Source organism: Callorhinus ursinus, unplaced genomic scaffold (assembly GCF_003265705.2).
Source record: "Callorhinus ursinus isolate GAN/ISIS: 27379988/994484 unplaced genomic scaffold, GSC_fseal_2.0 scaffold23, whole genome shotgun sequence".
Taxonomy (NCBI): domain Eukaryota; kingdom Metazoa; phylum Chordata; class Mammalia; order Carnivora; family Otariidae; genus Callorhinus; species Callorhinus ursinus.
The window spans coordinates 26,884,817-26,902,331 of record NW_027397085.1 but is presented as its reverse complement, the minus strand read 5'-3'; the positions used below and the strand labels follow the sequence as shown (position 1 = coordinate 26,902,331).

The 17,515-nt window shown below is 52.0% G+C and overlaps 2 protein-coding genes across 9 annotated transcripts in view; one reads left to right on the top strand and one right to left on the bottom strand.

The window, feature by feature from the left end:
* LOC112808923 (protocadherin gamma-C4) overlaps positions 1-2,768 on the top strand; it is a 73,235-nt gene extending 70,467 nt beyond the window's left edge. For all 6 annotated transcript variants that reach the window (XM_025852188.2, XM_025852187.2, XM_025852190.2 and 3 more), the window contains one exon: positions 788-2,768. In XM_025852188.2, the coding sequence (XP_025707973.1) occupies positions 788-1,014 (227 nt within the window). In that variant the 3' untranslated portion in view covers positions 1,015-2,768. The remainder of the gene's footprint in view (positions 1-787) is intronic.
* The window catches only part of DIAPH1 (diaphanous related formin 1), a 108,217-nt gene that overhangs the window by 9,491 nt on the left and 81,211 nt on the right, over positions 1-17,515 (bottom strand). For 2 of the 3 annotated variants that reach the window (XM_025852279.2, XM_025852283.2), the window contains 7 exons: positions 17,122-17,361; positions 16,859-16,988; positions 16,039-16,163; positions 15,229-15,393; positions 14,960-15,095; positions 12,782-12,868; positions 4,763-6,693 (listed from right to left, as the gene is read on the bottom strand). In XM_025852279.2, coding sequence (XP_025708064.1) covers positions 6,536-6,693; positions 12,782-12,868; positions 14,960-15,095; positions 15,229-15,393; positions 16,039-16,163; positions 16,859-16,988; positions 17,122-17,361 — 1,041 coding nt within the window. In that variant the 3' untranslated portion in view covers positions 4,763-6,535. Of the gene's footprint in view, positions 1-1,078; positions 1,147-4,762; positions 6,694-12,781; positions 12,869-14,959; positions 15,096-15,228; positions 15,394-16,038; positions 16,164-16,858; positions 16,989-17,121; positions 17,362-17,515 lie in introns of those variants that run through there. The other variant, XM_073905545.1, reaches the window with a different exon arrangement.

Sequence of the window (17,515 nt, the reverse complement as noted above, 5' to 3'; positions counted from 1 at the left end):
GCTCTCTGCAGAGGGACGGGGTCCATGCTGCTGGAGGTGGTGGTGACTCTGCCCGACAGTGGACAGTGGATGCTTAAATACACGCAGCCACCCCGGCTTTAACCCGTGCCACCTGCTATGGCTTTGAGTTGGTCTTTTACCTTCTCTGGGCCTTGCTTTCCTCATCTGTGAAGTGGGGATAAATACCCCTGTCTGGCTGGGTGGTCTTAGGGAGGTGAAAGCCACTGTGCCCGTGCACTCCCTAACCCCGCACTAACTACAGAACTGCCCAATACCCACGCTGTGGGAGCTGGCCTGAGGGTAGAAGGACCAACAGGTCCTGGTTACAGCCCCCCAGGAGCTCTTGATCGGTGTGGCCACCAGAGGGGCTCCCTGGAGAAGGGTTAGGGCGAGAATTGATAGCTTTTACCTCAGCCCTGAGAAAAGTAACAGCTAGCATGTTCTAAGCCCTTACCGTGTAATAGGCACTCTTCTGGGTGCTTTATATACATCATAATTTTGGTCAGCCTTAACCAAAACCTGAAGAGGCAGATGCTACTTTTAACCTGTTTCACAGATCAGAAAACTGAGGAGACATAGGGGAGTTTAGGTAGACTTGCCCCAAATCAGTTAGTGGGTAAGAGAGCTGGGAATCAAATCTGGCCTGTCTCACTTACATCTGCCCCTTGCGAAGAGAGAGGACGTTCCCAGGGCTCGGCGGGGTTGGGGCCGGTGCTTGGCAGGCCTTCATTAACTGGCTGTGCTCTAACAGAGTGACTGTTGGGGACCCTTCCTCTGTCTCTTGCAGAAGCTGCTGATGGGAGCTCCACCCTGGGAGGGGGCGCTGGCACCATGGGCTTAAGTGCCCGCTACGGGCCTCAGTTTACCCTGCAGCACGTGCCCGACTACCGCCAGAACGTCTACATCCCGGGCAGCAATGCCACGCTGACCAGCGCGGCCGGCAAGCGAGACGGCAAGGCCCCTGCAGGTGGCAACGGCAACAAGAAGAAGTCAGGCAAAAAGGAGAAGAAGTAACGTGGAGGCCGGGCCCAGAGCCACAGGGCAGCTTCCCTCCCCGACCAGCCCAGTCTCTCCTTACCTGTACCCCGGCCTCGGATTTTCAGGGCTCGCCCCCAGGATACTGGTAGGGATCCAGGCCATGCTCCCCTTGGGAAACAGAAACAAGTGCCCAGTCAACACCCCCCTCTCTGCCCCCAAGGGATTGAATATGCAAAGGGAGTTCTGCTGGGAACCCCCGTCCAATCAATTGCTGTGCCCATGGGGGTAGTGGGGTTCGTGTAGACAACATTTATCACGCCCCGTTTAGTTACAGCTGAACTCTGCCATCTTCCAAATTTAATCAGGCCCATCTACCATCCCCGGCCTCCCTCCTGCCCACCCCACCCCCCCCTCAGCGGCCCCTCTTTCTCAAGGAAGGTGGTTGGGGTGTTGAGGTACCTGGTGACCTAAAAAGGCTCATAGTTCTGAAGAGTTGGAAGGGCATAATAACTTGTAGGCCTCTCCAGTTCTCAGACTTCCCCCAAAGCATGGTTTGGTGCCAGTCCTTTCATCTCCTTCCAGAGCCCAAGACCAAGTTCAAGTTTTGGGAGACATGGTCACGATTCCCATGGTACTGATGCTTGCTGGATTCAGGGAGGGCACTTTGCTACCATGCCTCTTCCCAAAGCCCTCGGGACCAGTCTTTTGTTCTGTTTTTCACTGTTTGATGTTCCCACTGCATGCTGTGACTTCCCCTGCCCCAAAAGAGAGACTCCTCGTTGCATGTTCTAAGACAGTATGGGGTGGCAAGTTAAAGAAGGGAAGGGTGTGGGTGTGGATGTGGGGGATGGACAAAGCTTGCCTTACCGTTTGTCAGGGTCTTGTAGAAGGCTCTGTATGTCCCCAGGGTACTGGCCAGATCCCCAGTTCCAGCCATGAACCAAGTACCAGGCTGGACCCTCGTTTTCCCACATGAAGGCAGTAAACTTTGGGCTGAGCTTTTAGCATCAGTGGATTTCAGCGGGCATCACAGTCAAAGGAAGGTTTGAGGGTGTTTAGGACCAGGTCCCCTGGAGAGGTCAGAGGGCCCTCTGCGGGTGCTGGGTACTCCAGAGGTGCCCCTGGTAGAAGCAGCAGTGTGGCCCCAGCAGCAAGGGAGGGTCAGCTGGGCCATTCTTGGCCCTTGGGGTGGGGAGGCATGGAGCTAGAGCTGGGGCCGTGGACAGGAAGTCTCAGCCCCGGACCAGGGCCCCCGCACAGGGCCCCCGCACTCCCCAAGCCTCTGTTCCTTCATTCTGCCAGGTGCCATTTCTTCCCTGTGAAGGCCACTGCCCAGGCCCCCCCCCAAGTCTGCCCCCTAGTGGCCAGAGCCTGGTTAAAGTCCCCCAGTGCCTCCTTGTGCATAGACCTTTCTCGGCCCACCCCAGTCCCGCCAGAGCCCCACCCCAGCCCTAACGGTAGTGTAGAGCCCCCTCCCTCTTTCGGCTGGTGTAGAATAGCCAATAGTGTAGTGCGGTGTGCTTTTCCGTGGGGGCGGGTGGGCGGAGGGCTGCGCGCAGCCGTCTGCCCTTGAATCCGCCTGCGGCGGCCCGTGCTGTGTTTTGTGCTGTGTCCTCGCGCTGCGGCGACCCCCTCCCCGGTACTGACTCCTAGAAGTGCTTCTCTTCGCATAGTCACGTAGCTTTCCCACCCACTCCCCTTCCTGTGTCTCACGCAAGTTTTATACTCTAATATTTATATGGCTTTTTTTCTTTGGAAAAAAAAAAACAATTAAAAGGTTTCTTCTGAAAGGTTGAACGGTTCTGTGTAAGGGATGGAGGCTCCTGGCATGTGTGGAGGAAGCGGCGAGCTAAGCGGAGTGTGCTGGACTGAAGGGCGCGATCGCCAGGCGATGACTGTGTGCGCGTCCTGGTTTTGTGTCGTTGCCCGTGAGTCTGTGTCTGTCAGGTGTGGCTGTGGATGCTTGCAGCACTGTTGTGCAAACGTAACAGTCCAAGTGACGGTGATCGGTCTCCCGTTGTGTGTAATCGGCCTCTGGGTCTGTTGTGGAGGCGGGCGTTTCGGAGCGCAAGGTCGGTGTGTGGCGTTTGTGCGCTCGCGCCGTCTCCCGTACGGCTCCCGGTTCCCGGCGCCAGTCTCCCGGCGGAAGAGGACGCTGCGGGGCGGGGGCGGGAGTGCGTTGGCAGCGGCTGGAAAGGCTGGAGACCGGGTGGGGGACATTTCCTCAGTTCCCGCCTCTTCCCTGCTAAAATGAACAGCCCGAGCGTCCTTGTGGGCTTCTCCGGAGGAGGGTGGATTCTCCTCTGCCCATTCCCCGCCAGCCCCGCTGCCTAGTGAGTTTGGGAACACTGTGTGAGTGGGAGGGCATGCCGGAGGCGGTTCTCCACTAGCCTGGGCCTCAGTTTACCCATCTGGAATTCACCTTCCCACTCCCTGCAGCAAAGCCAAGGAAATTGGAAGGTTTCATCCCTGTCGCTGGGGAGGGGGGCCGTGGTGTCGAGGGGACTGAAAAGTGTGCAGGAAATGAGATTGCCCGCAGACCCAGATCGTCCTCCCTCCTTCCTTTCTCCCTCTCCCCCTCCTTTTCCATTCGCTCTTCAGTTAGTCGTCCTCCCCTTCCCTCCTCCTCTGCCTGCTTCCTTGAAGCACAGTGGGCTTCGAGGTTGCTGCAGCCGGAGGAGCTGCAGGAAGTACAGAGGGGAGAAGGCGGAGCGGAAGGACAGAAACACAGACCCACTGGGGTTATCGGGGTGGCGGGGGCGGGGGGGGGGGGGAGTCAGTGAGGGGATGCCTAACCGCACGGTGGAAGGAGGCTGTCTCTGGGCTTCCTCTGCGCATCGGCTCAGAGCCAGGTCACATGTTCTGCCAGCTTCACCCCCCCCCCAGCCTGTCGTCATAGAAACCAAGCCTTCCAACTAGGCATCTGGAGGCGACTCTCTTGCGTGGGAGGAAGGGTGGTGCGCGCGGTTCGCGATGCAAGCAGGGTTTTGTTTCTGCGCGCCAGGCTGCAGAGGGCGGGGTGCTGGCTGCCTGGGTTCTATTCCGGGCCGGCAGTAGACTGGCAGAGCACGTGAGCAGCTGTGGTTGGTCCCCTAATTGGTATGTGCGCCTGTAAAGCTCTGAGCCAGAAACGCGTGGCCTCCGGTGGGGGAGAAGGAGGCAGGCAACCCACCCCCACATCCCCCTGCCGAGATGGGGAGCCAGCTGCCCAGGTTCCAGGGCTATTTAAAAGGCTTTTATTTCCAGGTCTAGAGCCTGTCCCAATGGTTTTGTGGTCCTCTTCGGGCCTTTGCTCCCTATTGAGTCTGCTCATAGCTTGTAAGTTTCCTTTGTGCAGGTCCCAACGTGTGGAAGCGTGGCTCTGAGCAGCAAGTTGCCTGGAGCATGACCTCTGGCTTCTGACCTCTGCTGGCAGGCTCAGGTTTCCTTCCACCCCAGTGTTTCTCTAGTCTCAAGTGTGGTCTGTGGCCACCAAAAAGGGCTGGCGGGGGGGGGGGGGGGTTGGAGATAGAAGAGGGGAGATGGGTGAATGGTTCCCTCAGTAGGAGAGGCACATAGCAGGGGCATGAGGAGGTGGGGGGGGCAAGCCCCCAGGCAGCAACGTGGAGGCAGGGGTGGGGCAGAACTGTGGCCCCATTTCTTTAGGGCCCACAAATGCAAGTGGCAGAAGCTGAAGCAGGGTGTTTGGCACATTATACGTACCTTCAACTTTTTGACACTGATTTGTTAGGTCAACCAGGGCTTTGGAAAACAGCTTAAACTCACAAAGGAGGCAGTAAGGTAGTACTGTTTCAATGCTTTATTAACAGTTGGAAACAAACCCAATACACTGGAGGTGATGACATCCCAGAAGCCCAAGGGGCAAGGGAAAAAGGTTTGCATTTTGTTTTTTTTTTTAATTTTTTATTAAATGCATCCTAGCAAAAGTAGATTAAAAAAGAAAGGGTCAAAGCCCCAGATGTCAGCGAGGAGGAGGAAGGGACCCAGGGAGGCAGCCTCCCTGCTCCCCCCGCCTTCCAGGGAAGAGCTCAAAGGAGCTGCTGTTGCCCCTTCACACGCAGGCAGCTGTAGCAACCAGCACCCCAGTTCCTGGCCTGAAGCCCTCCCTGTAGGAACCCTTAGGTCGGCTAAGTTCCCCCTGTGCTCCAACAACTCTCATCCTGGGTCAAGCCCTAACCCTGTCATTCTCTCTCCCTACCTGTGGTGGGAAGCTAAAAGCACAAGGAGGGCAAAGAATCTGAGCTTCCTGGCGTGGGGCCTACTGAACAGTTTTGGCCTGCCCACTGTTCAGAAGGGAGCGGGGCATGCTGTGTGGCCGCGCTCGTGTGCTTCCTTGCCCAGTGTCCAGTTAGCATTTGCACATTTGGCTTGATAAATATATTAAATTTATAAAAACTCTGTGGTCTCAGAGCTCCCACTATTCTCAGGCCTGGTCCAGCTCTACCAGAGAAGAGCTTCCTCCTGCCCCAAAACTGGATATAATGGGAGAGAGAATCTGCACTGGCCTCAAGGGCCCAGAAGGCTTTAGGGCTGACGTGGAGGTCCAGGGTCTTGCTCAGGATTGAGGCCTGTGGGGAGAAATCCCAGGGTCGCTGGGACCTGCCATCAGAGCCTCTTACATTATGGAGGGGAAAGGGGGAAGGAATATTTTCTTTAAAAAAAAAAAAATCTCATATAAAAATAGATCCATTTGCAAAACAATTTTCAGCCAGGAGGCTCCACCTCCCATTTCCTTGGAGACAGAGGGTGAGGTGTTGGGATGGTCACAGTACAGCCCATACTCCCGATGAGATGCACCAAAGCTCTGGGGAAGGTGTGAGGAGTGACCGTGGCTGGGTAGCCTGGGGCAGGGGTAGAGTTCACAGAGGCAGGGTGTTCAAACATGGCAGCAGGCTGGGGACAGGTCCCATGATGTCTCTGTACCCTGCCTCCCCACAGGCTCTTGGCTTTTTGTTCTGGGAGGCCCTTCCCAGGAAGATGCAGTAAGTAAGGGTGGGGTTTGCTCCCCACTTCTCTAGGCATGGCTCCCACTGCCACACCACTAGTAATAAATAACAACCAGGAGAGAGAAGAGCAGAGCAGAGGTGACAGGAGGGATAGAGCCCGAAGGTTCACAAGCCCCATGCTGTTCTCAGAGCTGGAGAAACCACAAAAGAAAAGCACAAACCCAGCAAGATTGACCCAGGTGAAATGCAAGCCCACTGGAAAGGCGGGAGCTGGGAGAGCAGGTGGGGCCTGGTCTGAGACAAGGCCTCGGTGACAGAGAGGAGACACTTGGGGTTAAGGCAGCAACCACAGAGCCTGCTTTGGTAATACACACGGCCAGGGCTGGCTGGCTCGGGCTCAGGCCTCCCCCGCCACCCCACTGCCCATTCCTGGGGGCCTCCAGGCAGCTGAAGCATGTGTGACGCACAAGAGCGCGGCAGGCCAGAGTAGAAGGGTCAGGGGAGTGGGAGCAACCACCCCAGAGGACTATTTCCGTGACCCTTTAGGCACAGGCTGCAGGGCAAGACAGTCCGGGGTGCCCCGGGGAGCTGCTGTGGCCACAGGACCCAGCTTAGTTTGCACGGCCAACCAACTCCTTGGTTTCCTCCAGGATTGTGGGGATTCCCTCACTGTTCTTGGCCACCTTAGAAGGAAGAGCAGTCATGGCGTCGTCCTTGGTCAGCTCCGAGGCTAGCAGGGATGTGACTGCACAGCCGGCCTTCCTGTTGGCTGCAGAAAGGACATGAGAGAGCTTGTCCACAGAAGGCCCGATTTCTAATCCCTTTCCGACTCTGTAGCAGACATTCAGCCCAAAGCCATGCAAAGGGGGCTGCACCGTCTGGTCCAGAGAGGCCCGTATTTTAAAGAAGGGGTGGGGGGCAGAGATCCAAGAACACGTGGAACAGACTTTCTAGGTGCAGAGAATCTAAGGGCAGGGTGCAAGCCATGTGCTTGCTTTCCTGTGTGGAAACTGCACAGGTTTGAATATAGTGAGACAGACACAATGGGGTTCAAGTTTGTCGTGTAAAACTTGAGAAATCAAGTACTCAAAATGCATTTTCTCATCACCGGGTTGTTGAAATTAAATAGACCCAGGCTTCGTAATGAGTAGTATTTTTGTTTTCTTGGCAGTCTCCAGGAATCTCCCAGGCCCAAACCATTTTGAGCCAGCCCTGGGGAGGGCGGTCCCAAGCAGAGGAAGGCCTTCTGCAGGCTGCCTGGGGCGACTCCTGCAACGAGGGGCAAAGCAGCCATGCAGGGACCTCGCATGCGTGTTCCTCTCCCGGCTGTTCCACCAGCCCTCCTGCCCTCTCCCCACGCCCACATGCCCAGCCCTTTCCCACCTCTTCAAGGGTAGCAGTGTGATATGCATGCCAAGGGCCCTACAAGGTATGTACGTGGCTGTGGGGGTGGGTGGGTCAGGAAAGGTATGTCAGGGAAGACAGAGCTGGGGTCAAGGACGGGCCCCTACAAAGAAATCTCAGCCCGGTGCGCTAAGGGATGGTGAAGCTCCAGTTGTCATCTTGAACAGGAAGAGAAGAACCAATCAATCCATGAGTTTCTGGTCTAACTTCTGGGAGCCATCCCTAAGATTCTCACATTAATTTATGGAATGCAGATTTATGGCCCCAGTATCTTCAACACAAAGGCAGTTTCTTGGGACTGTGCCCTACAAACAGCACGGAGAGACCACACGTACACACAGCCGCCTGCCTGGGCTGAAAGAAGCCAGACACAAAGGCCACGTGTGCTAGGATTCCATTTCTATGAAATGTCTAGAATGGGCACATCCAGGGAGAAAGAGATTCATGACCGCCAGGGGCTGGGGAAATGACTGCTCATGGGGATGGGGTTTCTTTCTGGGGTGATGACAATATTCTGGAATTAGATAGTGGTGATATTTGCACAAACTTGTAAATATATTAAAGACCACTGAAGTATATACTTTAAAAAGGGTGAATTTTAAGCATCTGATTTATACCTCAAACCCCACTTGCTGGGTCATGGGAAGGATGGAGCAAGCAGTGCCTAAGCCTTAAAGAAGCAGGGACACGTGAAAGGAGCCTCGAGCTCCCACAGGAAGACCGCAGGACGGGGGCAGCTTCGGGACACGCGCAGGAAGGGCAAGGCCCAGAGGAGGCAGTGAACAAAGCGCCCAGAACACCTGTGCCTTGTCTAGACCAGCAAGAAGCTTTAGGCAGGGCAGAAGCCAAACAGGGTCGAACGGTGCAGCTTTCCAGCAGGGCTGTCGGGCTCCCCAGAAATGTGACGCAGCACCACTGTGTTCACACATCAGAGGCCACCCGCAGGTCAGGGAGCACACAGCATGCTCACAGGTTACCAATGTATGGGTCTCCTCCTCCAACTCCTCCTCCCAGGGGCACAAGGGCTCGTCTAACAAGAGGAGAAGGCAGAGTGAAGGCCCTGACTGACCAGCACAAGGGCTCACCATCTGGCTCCAGGTGGAAGGAATGTGACCCAGACTCCAGGCCGTTCACACAAGCCACTCCTTGGATTATGAAACATGCTCTGGCCTCAGGGACTGGCAGGAGAGGAAAAGGAGCCCACTAGAGTGTGACTAGGAAGGTCTACAGGTAGGTTATTCTATCTTCTTGGTGTCTCCAGCAAAGTCTTCCTCAGCCCCATTTAGTTTCAGCTTTTCTGAAGGACTCCCTTCTCTAGGACCCTACTTCTCATGCCTAGAAAGGCAGTGGCTTGATGTCACTTTGGTGTTCCTGTGCAGTCTCTAGCAGTTGAGAAAATATTGCTACTTGTGTGTGACTAAAGGGGTGTGTTTATGTTGAAAGAATTTCTGACTCCAGACCCCAGAAGAAAAAGGGCACTGGGTCTTCAGAGACACCTGTCCTGGGCAACATGGGAAAGTCAGAGTTCAAGTGTGACATGTCTTGTGTTGTTTCTCTTTGGTTTCTTCCTTTACGAGGATACCAGCTGTACCTCATCAAGCACTGTTTCTACATTTTCTAGATTCCAAAAGATTCTGAAACATTACCGATTTCACGAAAACTAAGAGTGGATGGTAGGTGGGGAGAAAACCAAAACTTCCCTTTTAAGCCTGGAAGGTAGGTATACTGGGGATGTCCATGAAGTGGCCTAAGATCAGAACCAGAAATGAGAAAGCTCTTGTTGGAACTGGAAAGAGAATCAACAGACTGGAAGAATCCCAGTTTCCACTTTGTCTTCAGGGCCACACTTATACTTAACAGTTTGAACAATCCGGAGCAACTCACCCTTCCCCTCCTTTCCCTAGAGACTACTGACAAGTAGCCAGAGAAGCAGATAAATAATTTGTATTAGATCAGGGAGGATTATTAACTCACAGGAGAATGGTCTCATAGCCTGTGGGGAAAAGGGAACCATCTCGAGACACTGCTCAAGCTCTCTGAAGCCAGATTCCTAGATAATTCGGGTGGGCTAGGATAAAAACACCAGCAAAATCCACCAACCATATATAACACCGGTACAGATGAATGAGAAAAAGGTCAATGATTTGGAAAAAGACATTTATAAAACAGAGGCTAGAAACTGCTCCTGAAGAGGAAGGGTTCTTGTTAATAAGCTTCCTTAGGGGAGAGGAAACTAGGACAGATGGGGCAGTCATTACTGTCCGAAAGAACTCATTACCGTCTAAAAGTCACCTAATTATAATTCCTGTCCTATTTGCACAAAAGCAGAGGGAGAAGAGGTGGTGGTGGAGGAAACACTCTTCCCCTTCTATAGACAGGTAGTCCTCAGAAACTCCCCGAAGCACCTGTAGCATGTCCCGTGCTCTCTTCGCTCGAAGGTATGGAAGAACACCTCTGGCCTCCACAGAGGGGTCACTGTGAGAGAGAGTCCTCTCCTGTCCATCAAGGAGGCTTAGTGGCAACAGCCCTGGACTTGGAATCACAAAAGGGGGCTAGAGTTCTCGCTCTGGCATCAGCCAGCTCTGTAGGACTGGGCCAGCCGGAGCTTCTCCGGCTCTTAAGTGCCTTCCTCTATGTGGAGGTCAGATGCTAATCACTGGAGGCCTTTAGAGGCTCTCCAGACTCTATGGTTCTGTTGGTGGAGGTGGAGCTCAGAGGGAAGGAAAGGAAGAGAAAGACCAATCTCTTGCCTTGACTTTTATCCCAGTGAGCAGATGGCCTGTATAGAGGCCACAATTCAGACATGGAGATAAAGTTGAGTCATTAAAACCACACGCTGACTCAATCATCAGCTTGAAATAGTAGCTGTGATACAATCACATGGATTCTTCTCCTTGACACTCAAACCACTGTCCTCCCGCACCCTGCAGATCCCTTTTAATGACCAGCCCCTGAGAGTAACTCTCCTCTTCCAGCTCAATGCTGCTTTGTGTGCTCTGTACTCGGTCTACGCTCCCTCAGGTCTCCAGAGACCGGAAGACTTTTTTTTTTTTTTTTTTTTAAACATGCCTTTAAATCCTATGGACAAGGCCAGTGTCTTTGAGGCAGCGACAGCTGCCTCCCTGGGACTGAGGCGGCCTGTGAGGCAGATCTGCTCGCCTGTGCTTCAGTTTGTTGGCTCAAGGCAATTGGCCACGAGGAACCGTCAGAGGCGGTCAAGGGGTGAACCAGCTAAGTCCAGCAGCCACTGAGGGAAACCCACAGCCTTTATAGTTTGAGAATAGGGCCTTCTGAGTCCAGCCCCTTTCTTGTCTTCTCTTAATTCTATTGCTGCTGGACAAAACAAAGTTATTAAAGCTGGAAAAGACCCAAGAGACCATTTTAGTCTAACTCATGAAAAAACTGAGTCCCCAAAACTTGTCTAAGGTACCCTAGACAGCATCAGATTTAGACTTGACTTTGGGGCTTTTGATCTCCACCTAATCCGATGCTCTTCAGACTGTGATAGAGGAGTTTTTATGTTTGAAAGCGTGAGGCCACATCACTTCACAGCATGTGAATGCACCACCTAAGCGGCATACCAGAGTAACCAGAAAGGTCTCCCCGGAGAGATTCTCCCAGATACTTTCAGCCCTGTTCTGTGAACCTACAACCCAGAAAGATTAGATTACAGGATGCAACCAATTTAAAAAGTATGTGCTTCTCTGCTTCAGTATCTCCTAGTATCAGTCTCCTATTCCTTCTTGCACTGGGGAACAGCACTTTGACTAATTTAGATCCTCTGCTGAAAGGTTATGTTCCAACAAAATCCCTGCTTCCTCTGCCTGTTGAGTTCTGGTTTCCTTCTTGGGAAGAAGTAGAGAATGGGGCCTCCCCCGCAGAGGAAAGCCATTGATGTCTGGCTGCCTGTGTACAGGAAGCATCTGGGATTCTAGTAGTTTCATAGGAAGAGGCTTAAAAAGGGAATTCCCCACCAAGAGTCGGATGCAGGTTGGCATTTAGCTGAGAGTGTGAACAGTGAGATGCGATACACTTTCATTTGGCTAGAAATGCCTACTGTAAGGCCACATTGGGAGGGGGGTAAAAAACATTCTCCTAAGAACCTCTACAAACTAAACAAAAGAAATACTACTAGCTGCACTCTCTACCCAAACACCAATCTATATGGTTTAACACACTATGCCAGGAAATTCTAAGCCCATCATAACCACCTCTCCTCCCACTACACAGCCTGCCAAGAGGATGCCAGAAGATGGGGAAGACTTGTAACTAGGGATTCTCCTATTTAGGGAACGTTCTGAAGTCATATGGAAGAGCCCTCAGAAGGGAATTTTCCTTTGGGAATTCAGAGTACGGGCAGAAACAGATAGCAACCTTTGGGACACTAAGTATATGTGGGCTAGCATGCTCTACACCCCTGATCCGGAGAACCCCTGTCCAGGCTATGACAGGTACTGTAAGCCCTACAGAGGCCAAAGCAAGCTACACAACTCCTCCTGTCAGTAACCTTAAAGGTCTTATCAAACAGACCTACAGAACAGCCCAGCCAGGGAACAGGGAACACAGCTTTCACTCTTGCAAGTAGAAACCCTTCATGACTGCCTTTTCTGTTATTCCCACCCTTCAACCCAGGAAAGCAGCCCTCACTCCCAGTTCAAAAGGGCCCTCACCAGACACAACAGTGCAGGTCAGTCCCACATGAGGGACAGTGCTGGCTGTAGTACCTTCTCCTGGACTAGTCTCTTGGCCACTGTGTGCTTCCTTCTAAGGAAGCTTATCCACTGATCCTTCCCCACACTAATGCCGGGATCATTTGTCCTCCTATCCCATAATTCTTCTTGGAGGCTCTGACTCCACTTAATCCACTGAAATCTTCAGAGGGTTGGGAGAGGAGGTTGTGGGGGAGTCAATGGGTAAGACAAAAGCAGTGCAGGCTAACTGCACCCAAGGGCAGGGTAATTCTCGGACAGAGACAGTTCTTCCATTGGATTGCTCCTCTATATTACTACATCTGAGGATAATGATGTCTAATCTCCTCTCTATATTTTTTCTGCTTGTGAAGTTGAGTAGGGCTCTTACTTCCTACATCTAATGTACACTTTTATATTTAGCTCAGTTTTTGCTCATACCCACAAACACCCACCCAAATCTCTCTGTCCTGCACCATGGTTCACTTGTTGCAGGTTTCTGCTTCAAGAATGGGGAGAAATGCAGTCATCATCAGATATAATAGATCTGTTTTCAGATCGAAAACCTAGTTCTCCAAGTCCCTGCTTTCTAACTTAGGAGGCAGAGGGCTGGACAACCCACTCTTGACACAGGGACTATTGTGAGGAAGTTCCTAAACCTTCAGAGCATCTTTACCTGTTCTTCAGCTCACGACAAGCAGGACCAGGAGCAGAGGGACCTCACCCCTTCCACACGCCCAGGCTGGGCTCCAGCTGTTTACTTACCCTGACGGGGTCCTCTCTTCCGTCGGAATGCTGCGCCTGTCTGCAGAGCTTCCAGAAGACTATCCATCACACCGGTCTCATCACCCTCTGTCACGAACAAAGATGGAGATGTAAGCTCTTCAGCCTGAGCAGCATACAGTGTTGAGTCACACACCAACTGTATGACTGTTGCCTGGCTTACCCCTCACCCACAGTGGCTCAGGACTCAGAGCAGACACAGGGCTCAACCTCGAGCCTCACAGCCCATGTTTACTTGCATCTGTTTGACAGTGGTTCAAAGAAAAGGTTTCACTGCCTGCTAACCAATGCAAACCTTGGGATATTTCCTTGCAGTCCCCTCCTTCCCATCCCACCCGGGACAGCACAGAGAGTTGCAGAACTGCCCAACTCCAATTCCAGTTTCAGCACAGAGAATTGAGATTATGAAATTAATATGCAACAATATCACTTGCTCTTTATCCTTAAGTGTTTCACTCTAATTCCTATAAACACATCAGGGAGAGCCTGGTTCCAGTTTCAGAGCAGGGCTGAGGAAAAAGGAGAGACCTGCCCCAATCAAGATTGAATTTTACTCAAGTACTGTCCCTTGTGGCTGCATCTTCCAGAAGGCAGCTCAGCATGTAGGGGGAGCATCCTGGCTGGAATATAAAGAGTTAATGTAGGGTCCCTGTTCCAGCCTGGCTCTGTTTCCATGGCAACAGCTCTGGGTAGTGAAATCTGAAACTGAAATCCCAAGGAGCCTGCAGGCTGCTAGCTTCAGGGCTGGGCTCACTGCTCCCAGTGCCACCTGCTGGCTGAACATCACCAGTGCAGCTGACCTACATTTCGACCTCATTTGCTTGCCTTTGGGACCAGGGCTTGCTGCCCCACCAGATAAACAGGGTGCAGCCCTCATCCTGCATGTCCGCTGGACTCCACCTTCCCCTGATGCATCCTAGACAGTACCTGGGGACAAACTGTGGCCACCAGGGGAGAATGGGGGAAGGTAAAGGATACTGGGTGTGGGCTTCAACAGCATTAGCAGAATAAAATTTGTGGCTTGTATATAACTGTAGTAAACAACTGTGGAACTGCTTCCCAGAAAGTATCAAAAAAGAAAAAAATGTGTTCAGCTCCTTCAGGTCACTAGCCTTACCACAATAGGAGCTGCCAAAGAAAAGTCCTTGGGAGCAAGAGGTGCTAGAGCAGCTCTGGCCTCTTGTGCTCAGCAAAGCACTCTGATTCTTGCCAGACTTGGCAGCCCTAAGAACCCCCTTTTTTTTTTTAATTTAAATTCAATTAGCCCACATATAGTACATCATTAGTTTCAGATGTAGTGTTCAATAATTCATCAGTTGCGTATAACACCCAGTGCTCATCACATCATGTGCCCGCCTTAATGCCCAACACCCAGTTACCCCATCCCCCCCCCAACCTTTACTTAGATTGCTCATACTGCCTCAAGGTCAAGAAGGGTGGCATCAGCTCAGTGCCATGCACAGTGTATGCTATATTCCTGCTACCCACAGAAGGAGCAGACGGGGTGGGGGGGCAGGAAGGCAGCAAAGACAGGAAACAGAAGGCCAGTAATTGAGCCCATATGTTTCAACAAAGACATACTTCTGGTAGCGAAACAGATCCTGCTAAAGAGAAGAGAGAGTGACCAGCTCCCATGCCCCCTGCTCCAGAAGTTCAGTCCCTTTATAACCTTGTAGGTATGCGCAGTTGTGCGTGTACACAGTGTGTACAACTGTGCGGAGGTACTGAGCACACAGTACTTAGGGAACATAAGCAGACAAGGAGGACAAGCCACCAGTGTTAAGACAGGAGCAAGGCCAGGAAAACATTTTGGGGAAAAGAATGAAAGATGTAGTAGAAAGAACAAAAATGGGCCAGAAGACCATTTGGCCAGGCAGAAGAGTCCATGTTACAGCAATACTAAACCCACTGGGAGATGAGACATAACGCAGGAACTAGCGGGGGGGGCGGTGGGGGCGGCGAGAATGGAGCGCTGGAAGCGCATGCAGGGGAGCTGAGGTTCAAGTCCAGCACCAGGCTCTTGGAGGTAAAAGGCTGCCAACAATCTTTTGCCAGGAGCTGAGCTCAGATGTGAGCTGTTTTCTCTGGCCTCGAGATTCTAGGCAGAGAAGCCCTGCAAATATTCCTGTTTCAACCCATCAGCCCTTCTCCGCTTCTTACCTGCGTTCATGTCTATGAGCTGCTCCCTCTTCTGCTGCTTCTCGAGCCGCTCCTTCTCCGCCTTCTCCTTGGCGAGTTTTGCTCGCCGCATCTTTTCCTCTGTCTCCCGCCGCTTCTGGTTCTCCTTGACTGCTTGCTGTGGAGGAAAACAAAACAAAACAAAACACGTGGGCATGCGTGCACTTACACATAAGCCCACCCCACACCAAGCAATGTGGAAAGTGAGAAATGTCCACAGAAGATCCAGTCGGCAGGTAACCCTGGCTCACCACAAACATATTCTTAAAGTTGTGCAGATCCATAAAGAATTCTTCCACCGTCACCTTCTTGGGGTCAAAGAGGAAGTACTCTCCCAGCTCCTTATAGAGGGTCTCCATGTTAGAGTGCATCATCCGCAGCTTGTTATACTGCTCCTGGGCGTCCCTCACGAAGCTGTGCGGCCCAGGAGTCAAGGACCAAGGCCAAGAAGCAGACCCACCGCACTAGCCCCGAGGAACATGTAGAGATGCATGCCGGCAGGCACAACGATGTTCAACACGACACTGTAAGAGCAAAGGCGAGAAGCAATCGAAATATCCCAAACAGGGGACTGGTAAACCATAAACCATGGTTCACCGACAGAATAGGGGGTGGCAGTTAAAGGGGTGGTTCTGCATATCCTGCTGTGGAGCCAGGGCTAAGAACCAGGATGTGCAAAAAGCAACACAACACAGTTTTTGTTTAAAATAAACTCATGAGGTGAAAATGAGAAGTCCAGTGGCAGTGGTTACCTTTGGGAAGTGGAGAGAGACGAGAATACATATGTGTGTGTGTGTGTGTGTGGTGTGTGTGCACTTGTGTGCAGTGGAGATGGGGCAGAGGGCAAGGGATCAGGGAGGAATTTTAGTGGTGTGCTTACCACAACGAGAATGCTTTCAAGAACTATGTATTTAATGAAAAGAATTTTTAAGAGTTTTTTTAAAGAAGGAAAAATTATCTATCACCAGATCTCTCCTGCTCCCCCCCCCCCCAGCCCCGGGACATTTTCCTTCCCTTCCTAGAAAGCATCCTAGGAACTCCCTCCTCGTAAGAAAGGATATTGTCATTTTTTCAACAAACTTGTCTCTCTCATCTGTGGCAGCTGGGAAATTCTGAACATCACGTTCCACATCAGCAATCTGTTTCTTCATCTGATCTAGGTTCTTCTGCAAGTTTTCAGCAGAAACTAAAGGAGACACAAAAAGAGAAAGCAAGAGTTTATTCCCAGTCCCCAGACCCTCAGCTTCCGCTCGTTGGGGCCCGGCATCAGTGTACTCTCACGTCCTCTCCTCCAGATGTTCCACACATTGCACTTTTCATCATTCCACTTAGACTGTAAGTTACGTGATGCCTGAACCTCCAGCCTCCACAAGAAGAAGAGAGGCTTCATTTAACAAGAACCTGTGAAATCCCCTGGGATCTTGGTCTCATTTATTTTAGAGAACAGAGTTTGGGAGGAAGGAGCTATACATAGAAATACAGAGGAAGGGCAGAAATCTGTTCCCGTTTCTACTGAATGCAGCTTTTTCTGTGCCTCATTCCAGGATGGTGAGGCCTGATTTTTGTCAATCTAGTCCATGCTTTCTGAATAAAAAGAACCGCTAAGCTAGACTAAAAACACCTGCCTTTCTTCCAGTTGTTTTTTAGTGTTTGGTGTCTCCCCAGGAAAGAAAGAATGCTTCTCACTTCTGTACATGAAGTCCTCCCTTCTGCCTGATAATCCTCTCCCCCATGGCCTAGACATCACGCCTACACCCTTCCCCTTTCCCACCTAAAATAGGCAGAACTGAAAACTAAGACCTAGACCGTCTTATTTCCGTCCCGATGCAGAGATTTTGGGGGCCTGGAACAGCCTTCCAGTTTCACCTCAACCTGCCCCACCTCGGCTGGCTTTCTCCACATGGGCAAGCTCATCTGGAAACTTCAGGACATCAGGATAGTCATTCTCACACGACTCAGCCAAGAAGTGCAACAATGTCATCTTCTGATCTGTGGACTTGGTATCTCGAAGCTTGGGGAAGAGGAGAAACGTGTTAGTCCTGACACGCCCAAGATCCCCTGAGGCCAACAGCAGTTTGCCACATGGTGCCCACAGAGGCCAGCGGCCTTCCCTTCTGTCTCTCTGCTCTAACCAGCTGGCTCACCTTACAGAGGAAGCTGATGTTGAAGCCGAAAGCACCAGCATTCCTGGAGCCAGCATTCATATAGTTTCCAACAAGCAAGGTAATCTCCAGGAGGCTAGAGAAGCTCTCACTCTTTCGTAACTCCTCACACGCGGCAGTCACAGACACGATCTCTGGCTTAATATTCTCCACTTGCTCACTGAACTGTAGCTTGAAGAGGATGGCGTTGAGGCGAGGCCGCAGGCGGGGCACAGTGCCCATCTGGTGGGGAAGACAAGCAGTTCCAGGATGGCCAACAGGTGGAGCAGGTCAGAAAAAACATACAGGCTTGAGCCTCGCATGGGGGGCCGTGAGTTCCAGAGCATGGAAGAGAAAGGAAGAGAGGTTCAGACTAGACGAGAGGCGAGGAGCAAGC